The 17,270-nt window shown below is 35.4% G+C and overlaps 1 protein-coding gene across 7 annotated transcripts in view; it reads left to right on the top strand.

The window, feature by feature from the left end:
* The window catches only part of CPSF6 (cleavage and polyadenylation specific factor 6), a 28,116-nt gene extending 11,505 nt beyond the window's left edge, over window positions 1-16,611 (top strand). Inside the window, exons 4-11 of one of the 7 annotated variants that reach the window (XM_079304177.1) lie at window positions 432-577; window positions 1,220-1,393; window positions 2,500-3,004; window positions 4,234-4,326; window positions 5,339-5,454; window positions 5,762-5,915; window positions 6,502-6,690; window positions 14,102-14,517. In XM_079304177.1, the coding sequence (XP_079160303.1) occupies window positions 432-577; window positions 1,220-1,393; window positions 2,500-3,004; window positions 4,234-4,326; window positions 5,339-5,454; window positions 5,762-5,915; window positions 6,502-6,688 (1,375 nt within the window). In that variant the 3' untranslated portion in view covers window positions 6,689-6,690; window positions 14,102-14,517. Of the gene's footprint in view, window positions 1-431; window positions 578-1,219; window positions 1,394-2,499; window positions 3,005-4,233; window positions 4,327-5,338; window positions 5,455-5,761; window positions 5,916-6,498; window positions 6,691-6,825; window positions 8,117-14,101 lie in introns of those variants that run through there. The other 6 variants (XM_079304175.1, XM_079304178.1, XM_079304176.1 and 3 more) reach the window with 6 other exon arrangements.
* Window positions 16,612-17,270: the final 659 nt, after the last annotated feature.

The following is a 17,270-nucleotide window of genomic DNA, read 5'->3' as shown; positions in this document are numbered from 1 at the left end:
TTATTAAATCCTTCTTTACATCTTTATTTTCCATTAGCTGTTTAAAATAAGTACTTAAGCCCATTTTTCACTGACAACCTAAATTTCACTGCATGAATGTGCCTTTCTGTCTCTTTGGCAGCAACGAGCACACAGTTTATGCTTAATAACCTGGTCATATGCATTCATTATGTAGTCTGTTGATACTCTACCAAAAAGCTGCCTTTGTTGTGATAAATTTTGATGCATCTTGTACTTGCTCTTTTGTTTCCTTCTTTTATGGCCTAGGATAAATTATTTTATCTGTTCTGAAAACTGGACTAAGACCTGTGGGACATTTTCTGTGTCTCGTTGTCAAGTATTCTTTTGCTTACTGTGTGTAATCTTTTTCATGAGACATCAGGATGTCAGCAAATGAACAAATAGTGGTGTGACTTTTTGTTTCCTTTCAGATTTGCCCTTGTGGGTGTGGGATCGGAAGCATCCTCCAAAAAGTTGATGGATTTATTACCTAAAAGAGAATTGCATGGGCAGAATCCTGTTGTAACTCCATGTAATAAACAGTTTCTGAGTCAATTTGAAATGCAGTCAAGGAAAAGTAAGCTTTCCTTAAGTGCTGTCTTGGTAAAGCAGAAAAAGTAGAACGGCAGGTTTTTAGCACAGCATCTTATAATTTCTACACAGTTTAAAACAGCCATAGTACTTAAAGTCCAGGTGAATGAAGTTATATCTTTGTTTAAAGAAATCACTTCATACACTGAAGAGCTGCTGCATTCTGAAAGAAGGTTGCAGCTTCGTGCAGCTCTTGTCTTAACAGCTGGAGATGCTTTCTCAATTTCTTGTGGATGTAATTTTAAAAAAAATGGCACCAGAGCACTTAGAAATTTAACATTTGTAGACACACTGTACTAAATTCTAATGTGTGGACAGTCCGTATTTATGATAGCACAGGGAAGAGAGGGTCCATATTGTACTTTAGCACCATATCTTGTGTTTCCCAGTGTGGCCTTGGGCTTCATTGAAGGAAGAACTGGCAGTCTCTCCAGATCCTCTTCCTTTAGTATTAGGCATAGTATTTTAGCAAAGGATCCTCCCCAAATGCACTGGCATTGGATATGGGGAGCAAGTTGGTGCTCATAAGGTCATGCTTTAGCAGTGCATAAAGCTTTAGACCAAGTGTTGAAATACTTTTAACCTATTCTGATCTATGTAATGGCACTTTTTTGCTTTTCCATTGCAGCCACACAGTCTGGCCAGATGTCTGGGGAAGGTAAAGCTGGTCCCCCAGGAGGAAGCTCACGAGCAGCATTTCCACCTAGTAATAGAGGTCGGGGCCGTTTTCCAGGTGCCATTCCAGGTGGAGACAGATTCCCTGGACCGGCAGGGCCAGGAGGGCCACCACCACCTTTCCCAGGTAAAATTTTGCATATATGGAGTTTCAATCTTACTTGTGTTTCAATGTGGCATACTTGTTTGGCAAACGATAAGGATCAAGGCAATTCAGTAATGAGCTATAATTAGCATTCACAGCTAGACTGTAGAATTTGACTGTTCCTTTGTTGATATTCAACAGGACATTGTACCTAGTAAATTTAATAGGAAGACAGTAGTTGTTTTGGATATGTTCTTTATACTGTGTCAATATACATATTTATGAAAAAAAATATAATAGATTATGTTAGCAAGTAGATTTGGCTTTAGTGTAGTGTAGTTGAGATTTTCTGATTTGCTGTATGTGCTGAGATGCCTGTGTTGCAGACTGTAAAGTAGCTGATTTTCTTATTGTAGTACAAGTTTGCACATGATCAGAAATTCAGCTTTGATTCATGCCCACTGACAGGTCAGTTAGTAGGCACTTAAAACACCAGAAATTTGAAGAGGAGGTCTTCATGTTTAGTTAGGTATCAGATGTAGAAGAAATATATTAAACAGTAAGGTTTGCACTGTAGTGAACTTCTTCTTTCAGCTGACATATTTTTTAGTAAATGTAATTCAGTAATGGATTGTCCAACAGTCCAAGGGATGTAATGAAATTGAAAAAAACAGTAATGAGAATCCAAAAGAAGGTTTGGATACTGCGTTTACATTACTTTCTCCAATACAGCTTCTCTATGTATTTTTAATATATATCTTTTCTTAAGCCCCATATGGAAGAGTAGCTGCAGTAAAATGCAATGTTTTCTAGCTTTTGTAATATTCTTGTAGGTTTTGGAAATAACAGCAGGTAATGAAGTGATTTCAGGAGGGGAGTTGTGAATGTTCAAGATAATGTTGTTCTTTTAGGTATCTCTAGATATCTAGTATCAATAAATACAGATAAGTTAAAATTTTTCTGAGCTACTGGACCCAAAGCAGGAACATACAGGTCTTGTGCATGTTGCACAGTGTTCAGGGAGGGAGGGTTGGTTTCTTTTTTTGTCATTGTCTTTAATAATAGAAAAAGGAAGAATTTTTAAGAATTTTATTTCTTTGTATTTATTCACTCAATTTTGTTTGTTTGTTTTGTTTTTTTAATTTTAGCTGGACAAACTCCCCCACGTCCACCCTTAGGTCCTCCTGGCCCACCAGGCCCACCAGGCCCTCCACCTCCTGGTCAGGTCCTCCCACCTCCATTAGCTGGACCTCCTAATCGTGGTGATCGTCCACCACCACCAGTTCTGTTTCCAGGACAGCCTTTTGGTCAGCCTCCACTCGGGCCTCTTCCTCCAGGCCCTCCACCACCAGTTCCAGGCTATGGGCCACCACCAGGTCCACCACCACCTCAGCAGGGTCCACCTCCACCTCCGGGTCCATTTCCCCCTCGTCCGCCTGGCCCTCTTGGGCCGCCCCTGACTCTTGCTCCTCCTCCACATCTCCCTGGGCCACCACCAGGTGCTCCACCACCAGCACCACATGTGAATCCAGCTTTCTTCCCCCCACCTGCCAATAGTGGCATACCCACTTCAGACAGCCGTGGCCCACCTCCGACAGATCCGTATGGCCGGCCTCCGCCATATGACAGAGGTGACTATGGGCCACCTGGAAGGTGAGTTCTTTTCGTCTAATGTGTTTGGGTAGCAGATTTTACTCCTCTTGTTGGAAGCATTTGATTTTTTTCCTTTTAATGCAAGTGTTAGGAACAATTAGAAGTAGGGTCAGAAGGGATCCCACCGATCTTGTAGTTTGCCCCTTTTAATTTCTCCAGGGGAATAAATCTGAGAAACATGTTTGCAACAGGAGGAAAATCCTGAAATGCAACACCAGTAATCTCACTTCCCTTTTCAGCTCCGAACTGTTTGTCTTCACTGTATTTGACAGTGTCATCATTCCATGTGTTCTACATGCAAAGTTACATATCACTTCTTATGCAGCAGCTTCTGGTTGTGCTTCTGTCTTAACTTGGAATTCTGACTTTTACCTGTATCATCGTGCTTTGCAAGGTGCCTTTTAAGAATGCTCTGGAGTTTTCTTTGTCATATATGTGCATATGTTGAGGTCATACCAAGATCATACCATTTTCATCTTTCGGCAGCATTGCTTGTCCCTCTTTTTTCTTCAGGATTTAATTAAAACTTGGTGTTTGTCTTAAAAGCCAGGTGTGAATTTACTGCAGGACTTTTACCTTCCTTTCCTATCAAGATGTTTCAAGATGCTCATGTGGTGCAATCTTGCTGTGTTTGTAGCGGTGGCTTTTCCTGTGGTTAATCCTATCTGTGACAGAGTTCTTAAGTCCCTGACTTGACTTGCCAAGTTTTTCACATCTTGTTTGAAACATCTTTTTCATCTGTATTTCAAGCATCTCTGTCTTGCTGCTGTTTCTTGATTTTCACCATATTTATATTTGTCAAAAATATTGGCATAAATTGTAAGAGAGACAATTTTACATAGTTAGATTTGAATTTTTCAGTAGTAATTTTACTGCTAGCATGAGACACATTTTTCTGGCTTAAAATGTTTTCTGCAAAGATGTTGTGCTTTGATTATTTTTTTACCACAAAGTTTAACCCCCCCCCCCAAGCGTTTGTACATGTGATGTTCATACAAAAAAAAACCCTGTAGAGATTCAAGAGTTTGGCTTAATTGCCGGAAATATAAGACTATAAGGTGTTGGGTGTTTTTTTGATGGACAAAATCAAGGTTGTCTGCAGTTTATAGAATGTCTGGGGAGGGAAGGAGTGGGAATAGGACAGTATAACTTACTGTCCAGTATTTTCATTAATAATGTTGAAGCTATCATCCATAACTATTTAAATTGTCATTAATTATATATCATAGGCGTTTCACTGGAAATAACATGTCCATAAGAGAAAAATTACATATTCCATTCTATGGGAGGCACACGAAAAATAATACTCAAAACTCAGGGAGGTATGAATTTTTAGACATTTCCTCTTATGCTAAACTGGCTATAGGATCTTGTTCCACTTCTTGCAATTAAGAGGATAGCATTGCTTATTATTCTGCATTTTCTTTCTACCAGAAGAACTAACACTGTTCTAGAAATATCAAGCAGTGGGCCAGTTTGACAGTCTCAGCATTTATCTCTTAACACATTTCTCCAAATTTTCTATGTTACACAGAGACTGGCTAATAGGACACTGCAAAACCTTTGGGAAAATTTAGGTTTACTTCTGTTACTTTGCAAACCCTGTATAGGTAGCTGATAATTAAAGTGTAATGAGTATGAGGATTCTGCTTTATTGCTTCCTCCTTACTGTGACTAGTAGGGAGATTAAATTGGACTACCATGAACTTGACCAGAAATTTAAAAAAAAAAAAAAATGCTGTAAAATGCTGACAAATGCTGTAAAATATCATTAGAAAATTGAGTGTTTTAAAGATGATGACTATATTTGTTTTTCAAAAGTTGCAGCATTCTGGTCTTAGTTAAGATCTGGGAAACAGGATCATATAGTTCTGATTCCAGTACTGTTATGAAAATTTTCTCTAATTTTGCTGAAAGCTGCATTGCCTATGTACATGTATTTCCACATCCATTCAGTTGGGAATATCTATTTATGTTTCTTAAAGGATTTTATGAAAATTGTAAATATTTGTCAAGCACAATATTAAGTGCTGCTGAATGTTTGAAATAGATGGAATGAATAAAAAGAAATCTATTTATACAGCAGTGTCTTAATTGGGTTTTTTTGGGTTTTTTGGTTGGTTGGTTTGTTGGGGGTTTCTTGGGGTTTTTTTTTTAAGCTTTCAGGATTTTATACTGTAACGATGGTTCTTAACCAAAGCCAAAACCAAACCCAGATCCCGCTTTCTTTTCTGTTTGTCACTGCTTAAAGTTGCAAACTTGGATTGTTGAAATTGCAATGATAGCTTCTGAAGTTCTTCTTAACCTTTTAAATACTAGTTTTATTGCTTGCAGAGAAATGGATGCTGCGAGGACACCTCTAAGTGAAGCAGAATTTGAAGAAATCATGAATAGAAATAGGGCGATCTCAAGCAGTGCCATTTCAAGAGCTGTATCAGATGCCAGTGCTGGTTAGTAAAACTCAATGTGTTTGCTATTCCACTCAACTGAAAAGAGTTTATAGGGTTCTTTTCTTTTTAATTAGGAATCTGAAAGGCCACATTTTCTTGATAGGATGCTGAGTTTAGGTACAGCTTATGACTGATTTTGTACTGTGCTTCAGTTAGTTTCTAAGAAAACCTTCTTATTTTAATGTTTGGTGCTACTGTAAATTATCTAAATGGCTCTTTAAGAGAAGATACTCAAAATGGTAATACTGTTACAGATAAAAATATATCTTTGCATAATTTTTTGATCCTGATCTTACATCATTTTCAGGGGATTATGGAAGTGCTATAGAGACCTTGGTAACTGCAATTTCCTTAATCAAACAGTCCAAAGTATCTGCAGATGATCGCTGCAAAGTACTTATTAGCTCTCTTCAGGACTGCCTTCATGGAATTGAGTCCAAGTCTTATGGTTCTGGATCCAGGTAAAACTTTCCTCTTCCATCTGCTCTTACTTAAAAAACTGAAGGTGTAGTGCAGGACTAGTTTGCATAGAAGAAATTAAGGTGTGTAAGAAATTAATGATGTGCTGAGTTGCACAGGAAATACATGAAGGAACCAAATAAGGCTTTTTGGAACCTAAGAAAGCTGTCTTTTAATTAACCCTATTTTCAAAACTCATCTGACTAGCTTCAGTTTAACTCTTAGTTTTCATTTAGTGGTTTTGGCCCATATTTTCCATATGCAGATTAGTAGCCATCTTGTAGTGATTGTTTGAGATGAGGTGCATTTCCCTCATTTCAGTCATCCTCCATACTCTATATGTACTTTGACTTTACCTTGCTACATTAGAAAGTGGGTGCCCCTTACCACCTGTAGCTGAGTTCTTAGTCACCACTGTTTGTACCAGATATCTTTAATGCTATATATAAAAATACCCCTCCATCACGAACAGATCTTTCCCTCATATCTGTTTTTGATCAAATTCATACTCATAAGCAGAGTACAAAACTGGCATGGGGATGACAAGTATTCTGAAGAAAAAGTTAATGAAGTAATTTCTTTTAGAAGACGTGAGCGATCCAGAGAGAGGGACCACAGTAGGTCACGAGAAAAAAGCAGGCGCCACAAATCACGTAGCAGAGATCGTCACGATGACTATTACCGGGAAAGAAGCCGTGAGAGGGAGAGGCATCGCGATCGTGACCGGGATCGTGACAGAGAGCGAGACAGAGAGAGGGAATATCGTCACCGTTAAAGGTGAGCGTTTCTTTCATGTGCTTGAGCTTTACTGATTTACTAAAAGTAACCACCCTAGGCTTGAGATTATTTATGCCATTCATGTCTGTATTTAAATTATCCTGCAGTATGTACTGAATCACTTTCTTCTTGCAGCACCTGACATGAACGTAGGTAAGTAACAACAGGTAATTAACTGGTCTTGGGAGGGAACAAGTATTTGTGCAATTATCTTCTACATTCTGCATGCCATTTCTTTTATTTTGGCTGATAATAGTGTTCCCAGTTTTTATGAAATGTGATTTAACCACTTCTTAAAAAGGCAATAAGTCAGACTGTTCTTGTAATCTTAAAAGGTGAATTTTATAGTTTTATTTCTTAATTGTATATAAAAATACTAATTTTGTATTTTAAAATATACTTCTGTAAGGACTGCAGCATTTAGCCCTTCATAGATTGTGTGTGGATTATTTCAATGTCCATACAGTTATTGTCCTTGCACAGGTATGGTGGTGATTTTTGTGGGTTTTGGTATTTGTGGGTTTTGTTGTTTTGTTTTGTGTTGGTTTTGGTTGGTTCTTTTTTTTTTTTTTTTTTCCCTGGTGAATTTTAGTTAAATTCAGGAAATACAACCAGATTTTGCTCTTTATTTTATGAAATGTGACCTGTCAGTATCTTCTGCCTTCTAGCTAAATCCAGGTATCAACCTTAAGTAAAATTTATTACCAGCTGTTGCCCACCACTCTGATTTTTCAGTCTGTCCCCCTTCTGGTAGTAAAAATCATTTCTGAAGACTAGCAAACGAACATGTACCACTAGAATCGATTCTTTTCTGCTTGTTCACAAACTAATGCACTTTTTATTCCATGGATCTGAAGTCTTGTATGCATCAGATGTCTAAACAGCTAGAGTAGGATGCTAAATAATTATTTTTTCAATGTACTGCTTTAAAATATATAGAAATGTTTATATTATATAATGTACCTTTTTGTGGGTTGAGAATTAAAGCCACCCATGACTCCTTACCTTTGACAATTGAAAAAAAAAAGAATCCACCCTACCTAATAGTGGCTCTCTAGTGGTCTTTTACCTTTTGAAAGAACCTCCACTTCATCTAGACTGAAATTGAGGCTTGTAGATGTGCCTGTCTGCCTAGCTTCCATTTCTTACATTTAACCTCAGATTTAGTTTCCAGATTTACATTTGTTTTTTATTCATGGAAGTTCATTTATAGATGTTGCAGAGCAAAACTTACAAAAGTCAGATAAATGCAGTGTAGTCCTAAGAGAAAATACGGTTCCGTATGTGTTTAATGTCAGTTTTTCTGTCAGGATTTTTGTGTCACTGACACTCCTGGGAGAGAAGAAATTATGATAGTAAATGCTCTAGTGTGTTGAGAATCAAGGGGGATATTGTCTCAGGTTCATATACCAGCAGGAGACAAAAAGAAATAACTGACCTAGAAAGGGGGAGTCAAAGGCTTAAATAGGAAGTTGAAACGCGGCAGCTGAAATAAAGTTAGCAGTATATTTCTGTTAATTTTTTTGCCATTAAAAATTGATTGGTGGAAATATTTCTGAAATTTAGTAAAAATATGAACTCTGGTTCTTAATTGTAAAATAAGAGAATGTAAAAATATATAACAAAAGTAAATGTAATTTCTTTTGTTGAACTGGGTTTTTACCTCTGCGTATTTTTGATATTTGCAAATAGTTGTTACTAGTTGTTAATAGAGATAACCATTGAGCTGAGTAATGGCTGCACCTCCAGAGTGTTTTCCTTCTGGTGGAGATGAGCAAACCCTACTAAAAACTGGTAATAGCCTGGAATGAAAGATAATTTTTTTTAACCTTTTGGCATAGTTTACTAATCTAGCTTTAATTTTTGTGTATTTAGTGTTGTGCAAGTAGATATAGATTTACTGTGCCAAGTACAGATTTCCTTCTCTCTTACCCCAAGAATATATATCAGACAGCATTAGGTTGCATTTTATAATTTCCAAAGCACTGTTTACACTGAGGCTGTGATTTCAGTCTCAGTTCAGGTGGGATTTATATTTGCAACATCCTTCAGCTTTGTTGTGTGCTGGGCCTTCTCTTTTCTTTCAAAAGGGTGTCTTGGTAAGATTCCCTTGTGCAAAGAAAATAGGTCCTAAGAACTTGATTTAAATGGCAATTTAGTATACTACATGTAAATGAAAGCATTTGGTATTTTTTTTAAGTTGTAAGCATTTTGTCTTGTTGCTGTCGTTATGAAGAAGAGCTTTATTGTAGTTTTGTTTTTATATATTTATGCACACACACATATAAAAGAAATACAGTTATCTCCTGCTTTGTATGTTTCATTTTCACTAAGATGTATGTTCCCATACATTTTGTTTCATTTTTTACATTGGATAATATTCATAAAGTGATTTAACACTCAATCATCTAATAAATATCAACAGTGCTGAAATGAGTTATTCCCCATATTACTGTGTTTTGCCAGAAAATATGAGTTGCCTCTGTGCCTGCACCTTATGAATGGCACCTATATTTTTCCTTATTGTGTACCTATAGTCATGACTGTGATACTGTACTGGCATTTTTTCCAAAGTGTTACACGTCTAGTTCAGAAGGATTTTGAGGGTCCATTGTGAAAACTTTTGTAAACAGTGAAATTCAGTTTGTACTGTATTACATTTATAGAGATGGGTTAAATTGGAATAACTTACAAAATATGTTTCTAACAGTAAAACTCTAAAGTTTAGTTGTACCGTATCAGGTGTTTGCACTTCTGTTTGTACACTTCATGATTTAAAATTAAATTGTTCCAATATTTTTGTGCCTTCACTTAAAGGTGCATTGTTAATCCATTCTCCTGAATTACTATAAACTGAATGCTTCCTTGGAATATCTTGCCTTTGCTCATAGAAAGCCTGTAAATACAAAAGATAGCAATGGATTTAAGACAAGTGTCTAACCTGTATTAGTCAAAAAAACTGAGAACCCAATAGAATGACATTTAGAAGAATTAACAGCAAAATTAATGTGTACAAACAGAACAGTAATTTAACTTCATTGGCATGAGTCCTGACTTACTAGGCAGCATTTTTTTTAAACTGATAATCAGTAATGTATTTCTAGCTGATACATTGTCCCAATCTTAATTTGTCTGAATTTCTATAACTGCTGAATGTTAAATTTTTCATTTTATGTTTTTGTTACTGGGTTGATTGATTATTTCCTATTTAAACTGGATTTGGATTGAATTGCAAAGACAAAACCACTACATTGTAACAGGTGATATGTATGTAGACTTTGTACCCCATATTTCATGTTTATTCTCAGATTTTTCTGCTCTCAAACCACTGTAAGCAAAATAATTTGAAGTCTGAGGCTTATATGCTTCTTCAAAAACTGCTCTCAGATCACTCTGAAATTACTTTCAGCTTTTGAGTGATTCAAGAAGTAACATGGTTGGAATTATTTGTGTCATTAGGAGAGGAAATGTTACTGATGACTTACATAGTATTCATTATATTATTGCTTCTCTAAGTTGGAACATTCCTGTAAGTGTGCTGTTAATCACTTAAACATCAAGTGAAGTATGAAACTAGCCTTCTAAGAAACCATGTAATAAATTGGCAAATACCTGTTTTTAGTAGGCTATTTTAATAATGAGCTTCTAGTTAATAGTAAGTGAATCATATGGTAACATTGTTCAAGACCTGGGTATATATACCTGTCTAGAATTATATCTTAGTCTTAAACTATTATTATTTACCTAATCTTTTTTCTTTTTTCCAATTGTATATTTTATGTGGGGCTAGCACTATTCTGTATGTAGCATTCACCAGAGAAATAACGCTTTGTGCATCTGATTCAGTATTTGAAATCCAGCATAGCATGACAGAGACAAGCAGTGCCACTGGTTTATGTGCTTCTTAAAGTCTGTTTTACCATTACTCTGCTGTTTTGCAGAAACCTAGTTTATCTATTAATGTTCAGTGTCAAATCTGATTTTCTTGAGGGTGAAACACGGATTTAAAAAATGAACGGAATATCTTATGCCACTTATTTTCAAATGCGTAAGTTCTATTACTTTTTTCCCATGAAATGTTGCTGTAATTTTATTGACCTCTGAGGTGTCTTTAGACACACTTTATATTTTTTTGTTCCTCATATCCTAGGCTTTTCTATTTGTGAATTCATTAGTTTTTGCAAATTTGATCCGTGTGAAAAGTTCCCCAAGAAATTTTTAGGCGTATGAAACACAGAAGTAAAATTGTTGGTTTGATGCAATTGTTTTTCAAACAGTGAAAAAAAAGTAACTTTTTTTACTTTTGCTCATTGTGGTTTGAGAACTAAGACTTCTTTCTACCAAAAAAAAGAAAAGGAGACACATGAGAAATCTTCATTTTTATGTTTTCCTGTGGCAGCTTGATCTACCTTTTTGTCTCTTCCTCGTATATGAATGTGAAAAATACTTGCCAATGATCCATATCTTCTTAATTTGTAAACTAAAGATTGAATTTTCTGAACACACCTCTCTGTTCATCGGTTAGTTTTGGTCAATAGACAGGCTGGGATAAGAGAAGAAACATACCTAACCAATTTAATTAGTTTAGGAGGATTTTCCTCCACATAAAATTATTTATAGAGTCATGAAATTGTTGTCGTGTTGATCATAAATTATACACTAAGATTGAGCAAAGACAGCAGGTAAGTACACTCATAATAGGAGGGGGGAGCAGGCAGCAAATGTGAGAAGGTTCTAGTGCTGATAAAATATTCTGTACGTGGATGGTGAACAGAACAGAACCACACGTGTATCTCTGCTTACATGCTGAAAGACAAATAGGAAGTCAAGCTTGAAATTCCTCCTTTCTCACTATGTTATAGCTAAAGCATTAGAATATTTGGGGTATTTTGTGATGTTCTGAAATGTAGGTTAAATTAAAAAGAAGTTTTTGGCTTTTAAGCTGATACTTTCTGGGACTTTTGGTGTTTCTAGGATATAATAACAAATGTATATTGTGCATTTTACTGAAATGTGAACATGTGAGATTGAATTTCAATCTCTGAAGATAAACTACTATAATAAAACTTGATGGGTATATGTATATGCATATGCAGCTTTAAAATTGCTGTAGAATTTTCAAAACTTTAAAGGCTATTGAAAGCTTTTATGTGAATATTTGGATAATTGGAATTAAAGGGAAAAAATAAGAGCTGCTATTGCAAGATGCTTTTGATATATATAAATAAGAAATATATTGGGCTTTTGTTGTAAGAGTGTGTCTTTGTGGGTGAAAAAGTGCTCCAGTTGCATCTTGCATAAATACAGAAATGTTTGATCACTCAAGTTCTGGATTTCATATGTGAAGTGTTCTGGCATAAATCCCTAACTTTTATCCAGAAGGTTTCTATTCAACACCTAAGTCTGAAGTTTGGATAGATTTGGTAAATTTTGATAGAAATGCTGAGAAACTGATTGCTGTGTGGTGTTAAATTGTACAACTCTAACACATGCTTGGGACAGATAGCTTATGTATGAGCTCGAGGCAGATGGAAAGATGCCAAGAAATACTGACTAGAGATTTAATTTTTTTAAAACTTTTTTTGTTGCTTCAGTATTCTACTTGCTTGTAGAATACTGAAAAGGGCTGAGCACACAGGTATAATCCATACAGATATTTTCTTTTTTGAACCATAAGGGTTTCCAGTTTTGCCAAGATATAATGGCAGAATACTAGGAACCAAAATGTGCACCACTTTGGATTTTAGTTGGTCATGTTTTTAAAAATGAAGACTCAGTGTGATACTGACTATCTTAAGAGTCCTATACAAAAAGGCATTAATCCTAAATTCACTTTATTGTGCATTCTTTAGGGTTCCTGTAGTTTTATAAGTACCTTTATGGATATAACAAATTATTCCCAGGAACTGGAGCTTTTTTATGGTAATATTATAAACCGTATATAGGGTGCTTTGGATCTGTTAACTGTTGCCAAAGACATGATAAAGATCCATAATTCTGGCTGCAGCAATTGTATGATGAGAGCAGCAAATTCTGATGTGCAGTCTCACAGCTGTCAGGTACTGACTTCCTCTGCTAGAAAACTGAGATTCTCTCTTGACTGTCCAAACTTAGCTCACAACTCCAAACATATTTTTGTTGTGGGAGTTTGATACTAATTAATTTCAAAAGTACAAAACTCCTATGGAAGCATTGGCCTCTGGAGAAAGAACTTCCCCAAAAGTAGTTACTTGTTGGTGCATTCAGGACCTGGGGACAAAATCTGTGAATAAGAGAAGAAATTTCACTCATTCATTTGGATTAGTTTATGTGCATGCAGTAGTGTATAGGGTCTACTTGGTTATACTTTGGATTTTTTTTTTCAAGTTATTGCTAACAATCCCTTTTAGGAAGTGAAGAAGAAAAATTGCATATTTAGTTTTCCCAGCCTTGAAATTTTTGTACTAGTAGAATATTTGACAGCTGTGTACTAATGCACATTCATGAAATTGCTTCTCTAAATGTCTTGGTTTTCAAATGATTAATTTAATGTGTTGGGTTTTTAAAAGAATTTGATTGAAACTATTGAAATATTGAAACTATTTTGAAATTATTGAATGTTGAAATTGTGAATTATTAATGAAATTAAGATAGCCAATTGTTTTGTATTGGAATTCAACTGAAATCCAGTGTATGGAATTATACCATCCCAAGTATTTTGTGAACTCTTAATTAATTAACTTTGAATTGTGTGGTTCCTGATTTGCCAAAATAGATGAGGGTAGAAAGTAGAGCTTGGGGTTTTTTCAAGGGCAAGTAGGTGAGGAAACCTGCAAATCTACATTGTATTAATTGAAAAGTGGGTTCTTGTGCATAACTGCAAGTGTGTATTTTTGGATGTGAACCCCATCCAGCTTGCCACTAGTCTTTTGAAGTACTGGTGTCAGATTCTGTGTGCTTTTAAATGTTACTAAGCTATGAGCCATCCACTTCATTATACAATCAATTACTTAAATGTCAAACCAGCTTGAAACTTATGTAAGTGGGCAGGTAAAAATGTAAAAATCTAATTGTGGTTAAATTACTTCAAATTCTCTCAGTTATTCTCGCAGAATGCATACTTTAGGAAGTGCTATATACATAAAAATTTTGCAGGCAGTCACAGAAGTAGTAGTTACTTCTTTCTTTATCATCAATACTTTTAACTGTGAAGTTTATATTCTTTGAACTTTGTTGTACAACAACACTTATTTTGAATTACTGTATTAGAAAACTACTTCAAATGAGTAACTACTGCTTCTGGGAGTTTTTGGTGTTAGTTGACATCATGGTGAAGTAGATGCACGAGTTGTGTATGTATAGATAAGCCAACAGTTTTCTGTGTGTTTTGGGGACTAGCAAAATCTACATCACAAATTTTGACACATTACAGCTGAAGGAAGAGGAACAGCGTGCAAGACAAGATACATTCTTCAAGGAAAGATGCTTGTCCAGCAGTTTGCTTCATGTGATTGAACTGAGCCTGTAAGGATTCATGGATGATAATATGAACAGGAATAGATCTGAATAAAGCAAATCTGCATACATGGTAACCAGTAGCTCTTTTACTTTTTTATGTTGCTTAACTGTTTTATTTGAGGGAAACCTGTGTGATTTAAACCTTATAGCTTTTGCAACTTTATTACTGGTTATATACATTTGGCAATTATAATGTGCAAGCAATTGAAAAAAGTCAAGTAAATGCTTGTTTTTATAGTAGTTTGTTCATGTTAAACTGTTCATATAATGTCTGTATACAGCACCACTGATTACAGTAGATGTAGTGTTGTAATAAACTGTTTAATGGGGCTGATGTGTAAAGCTGTTCAAGTTATTTGATGTTTACACCTCAGGGAAAGTCATGTGTTCAGCAATATTTAAAGATAATGTTACAATGAAAACATTGATGCTGTCTTCAAAAACATCGCAATAGTTCTTGCATATGCCTCAACCTAATCTTGCATTCAGCGAGTTAAACGTACTAATGTTGCGCTCTCCCACTCAATTTTGATACAAAAATAGGTGGTTACGTAAAACATTTAATTCTGTTTTGCTTTTTAGCAGTGTTTACCTAGGTGGCTTGTGAATTTGCTAATTGACTTATAAAACTGTAAAAACTGCAGCTCTCTGTGGTCTGTTATTCCAAGAAGAGATAGACCCAGGTCTGTGATTTTTAGCACACTGAAAATTTTGTCTCTCGTACAGCCTTGATCCTGATTTACACTACAGTTAATGTAAACTTAAACTGTTCATATGAACTTAAACTGCCCATAACAAGGGGTAGAAAATCCTGCAGTTGTTTACAGTTTTATAGTAATAGTGCTTGTGTGTGTTCCATGTCCACCCCCAAGGCCGTAGCAGTCTGTACATAGTTGTATATTAGAAATGTGCCAGAAGAAACAAGATGTTACCATTTTTATGACTTCACGGGTTTGGTATTTTCTTAATACTTCGGGGTTTATTCACACATGCATATAAAAGAGAAGGTACATTTGTATGTCCTTGTACACCAGTGGGCAATATTTAAATGTCTTAGCAAAAAGTGGCGCTGATGAAATTTGTCAGATGAGGTTTTGTAAATTTACCTAAAAACGAATTAATGGAGCACTCAGTGAAAGTAGGCATCAAATTAAAGAATTTGTTTTAAATTTCATCAAGTGTGAAATGCAGGCTAATAGAAATTTCATCAAAGCTGCAAAAGCTTTGTTTCCGTCAGCCTTGCACAAAGGCTTGCTTTTAGTCTATTGTAGAGCATTGTGTGATAGACACGCTCTTGGAGTTGTCACTCGTTCAAATAGCTGCACTTAATGTTTTGAGTTAAGTTTCAAGACCTCAGATGGCTTTAAGAGGCAACTCTTAGAAGCCTCTTGATTTCTTTTTTACCAATTTTGAAGATTTTACAGCTGACTTAAAATGTTACCCTGTTCAGGAGAGCATTTAAATCCGTTTGGTTTTCCAGCACATAAAGCATTGCTTATATTTCATAGATTTCAAGGAATGTAAACATATGCTTTAAGTGTCCTATTTGCATACGTGAATGATTTTTATGCTTTACTGAGTTGGGACCAGTAGCTTGTGCAACTGCAAAAGTTTTGCATAAGCCTGAAATGCTCTAATATTTTTGGCACCTACTATTCAACCAGTTTTCCTGCAGCCAGGTTGTTGCTGTTGGACTTGGCTACAGCTTCAGACTTCCCCCTTTTTCCTTTTTTCTTAAATTGTGTACCTCAATTCCTCACGCATGGGATCACTGGTGTTTATTGAACTCTTTGCTACTGAGAAGATATTTCACGTGTTTGTTTAATCCTGTTTGATTATGAAAATTGCCTTTAAAAATTTTGTAAAACTGAAAGTTGTATCAAGCAAGTCATGAATCACTTCCTGCTTTTTTTGTGAATAGGTATTGGTTACAAACAGTACTGTTGTAACTTTTTTTTTTCTCTACTTAAAAACATTGTTTACTACTGTGTGTAATAAGTTTAAGGAAGAAATTACCTGCCTGTAGCAGTTAAATGGGGAATAGCTAATACTGGAAAAGCAGCAGGTAAGTAATGTTCCATTGCATAGATATATTAAATTTTAAAATAAAAAAGTAATGTTACAAGCATTTTATGTAGGATCTGATATTTTAGTCCACATTGAAATAGATTTGAAACTGTTGCTCTTTTTACATAGATTGTAATTTCTCACTCACATATTTCCATTGCTGGCAATGGGAATAGCAGGAGGTAAATAACATAAGTTAAACAGAATGACCATTGTGACCTGAGAGATGAGATCCCTGTATGAAGCCCATTATTTCTGCCTGTTCTGCAAATTCTTACTTTTAACTGATAAATGTACTGTGTTGCAATTTAGATAATACCCTCTTGTTGTTGTGAGCTTTCTTTGTTAGATTTTTTTTATAAAACTAAAAAATGTACAGAAAAAAATCCAAAGACCCTAATAGACACCAAAAAGGAATATACCTAATGTAAATCATGTATAACTGGATCTGTAGTAGAATTTTTACCAAGTCTTGGTTTACTAAAGGTTCCTGCAATTTCCTGTGCACACAGAGGAAATGGTAGTTTGGAAACTTGCTGACTGGTGGTGATGCCATGATGGCTACTGCTGTTTAATATTCATTCAGTTGTATTCCATTTCCTTTTGCTGATGAAAGGATGAAATAATCTGTGAGGAAAGACTTCATTTTTTTTTCAAATATTGAGTTTATAAGTAACATTGAAAATATTATCTTACGGCTATGTCCTTTATCGTGAAAGACAAAACTAACAAGTGGTGACTTAGATGTGGTAGTGTTTTACCAACAAAACTTGTTTTGGTGGTTTGTTTTTTAGAAGTAGAGGGTGGTTTTTTTAAAGTAAAATTTTTATAAGACTATATGTTTTGACAGGTCAAAGTACTTAAGAAGAACATAGCATTTTGGAAACTGTACAGTCTTTTTTTTTTTTTTTTCCTCATTCCCTTTTTGCTTTCTGTGCCAATAATTTTTGTTCTGATTGCATTTTGAGAAATGTTTGTCAGAACTTCAAATTTTTATTTACAGTGTGGCTTATAAG

The sequence above is a fragment of the Erithacus rubecula genome, assembly GCF_903797595.1.
Source record: "Erithacus rubecula genome assembly, chromosome: 4".
NCBI lineage: Eukaryota > Metazoa > Chordata > Aves > Passeriformes > Muscicapidae > Erithacus > Erithacus rubecula.
Note: the sequence above shows the minus strand (reverse complement) of the source record. Positions and strands in the feature narration are given on the sequence as shown.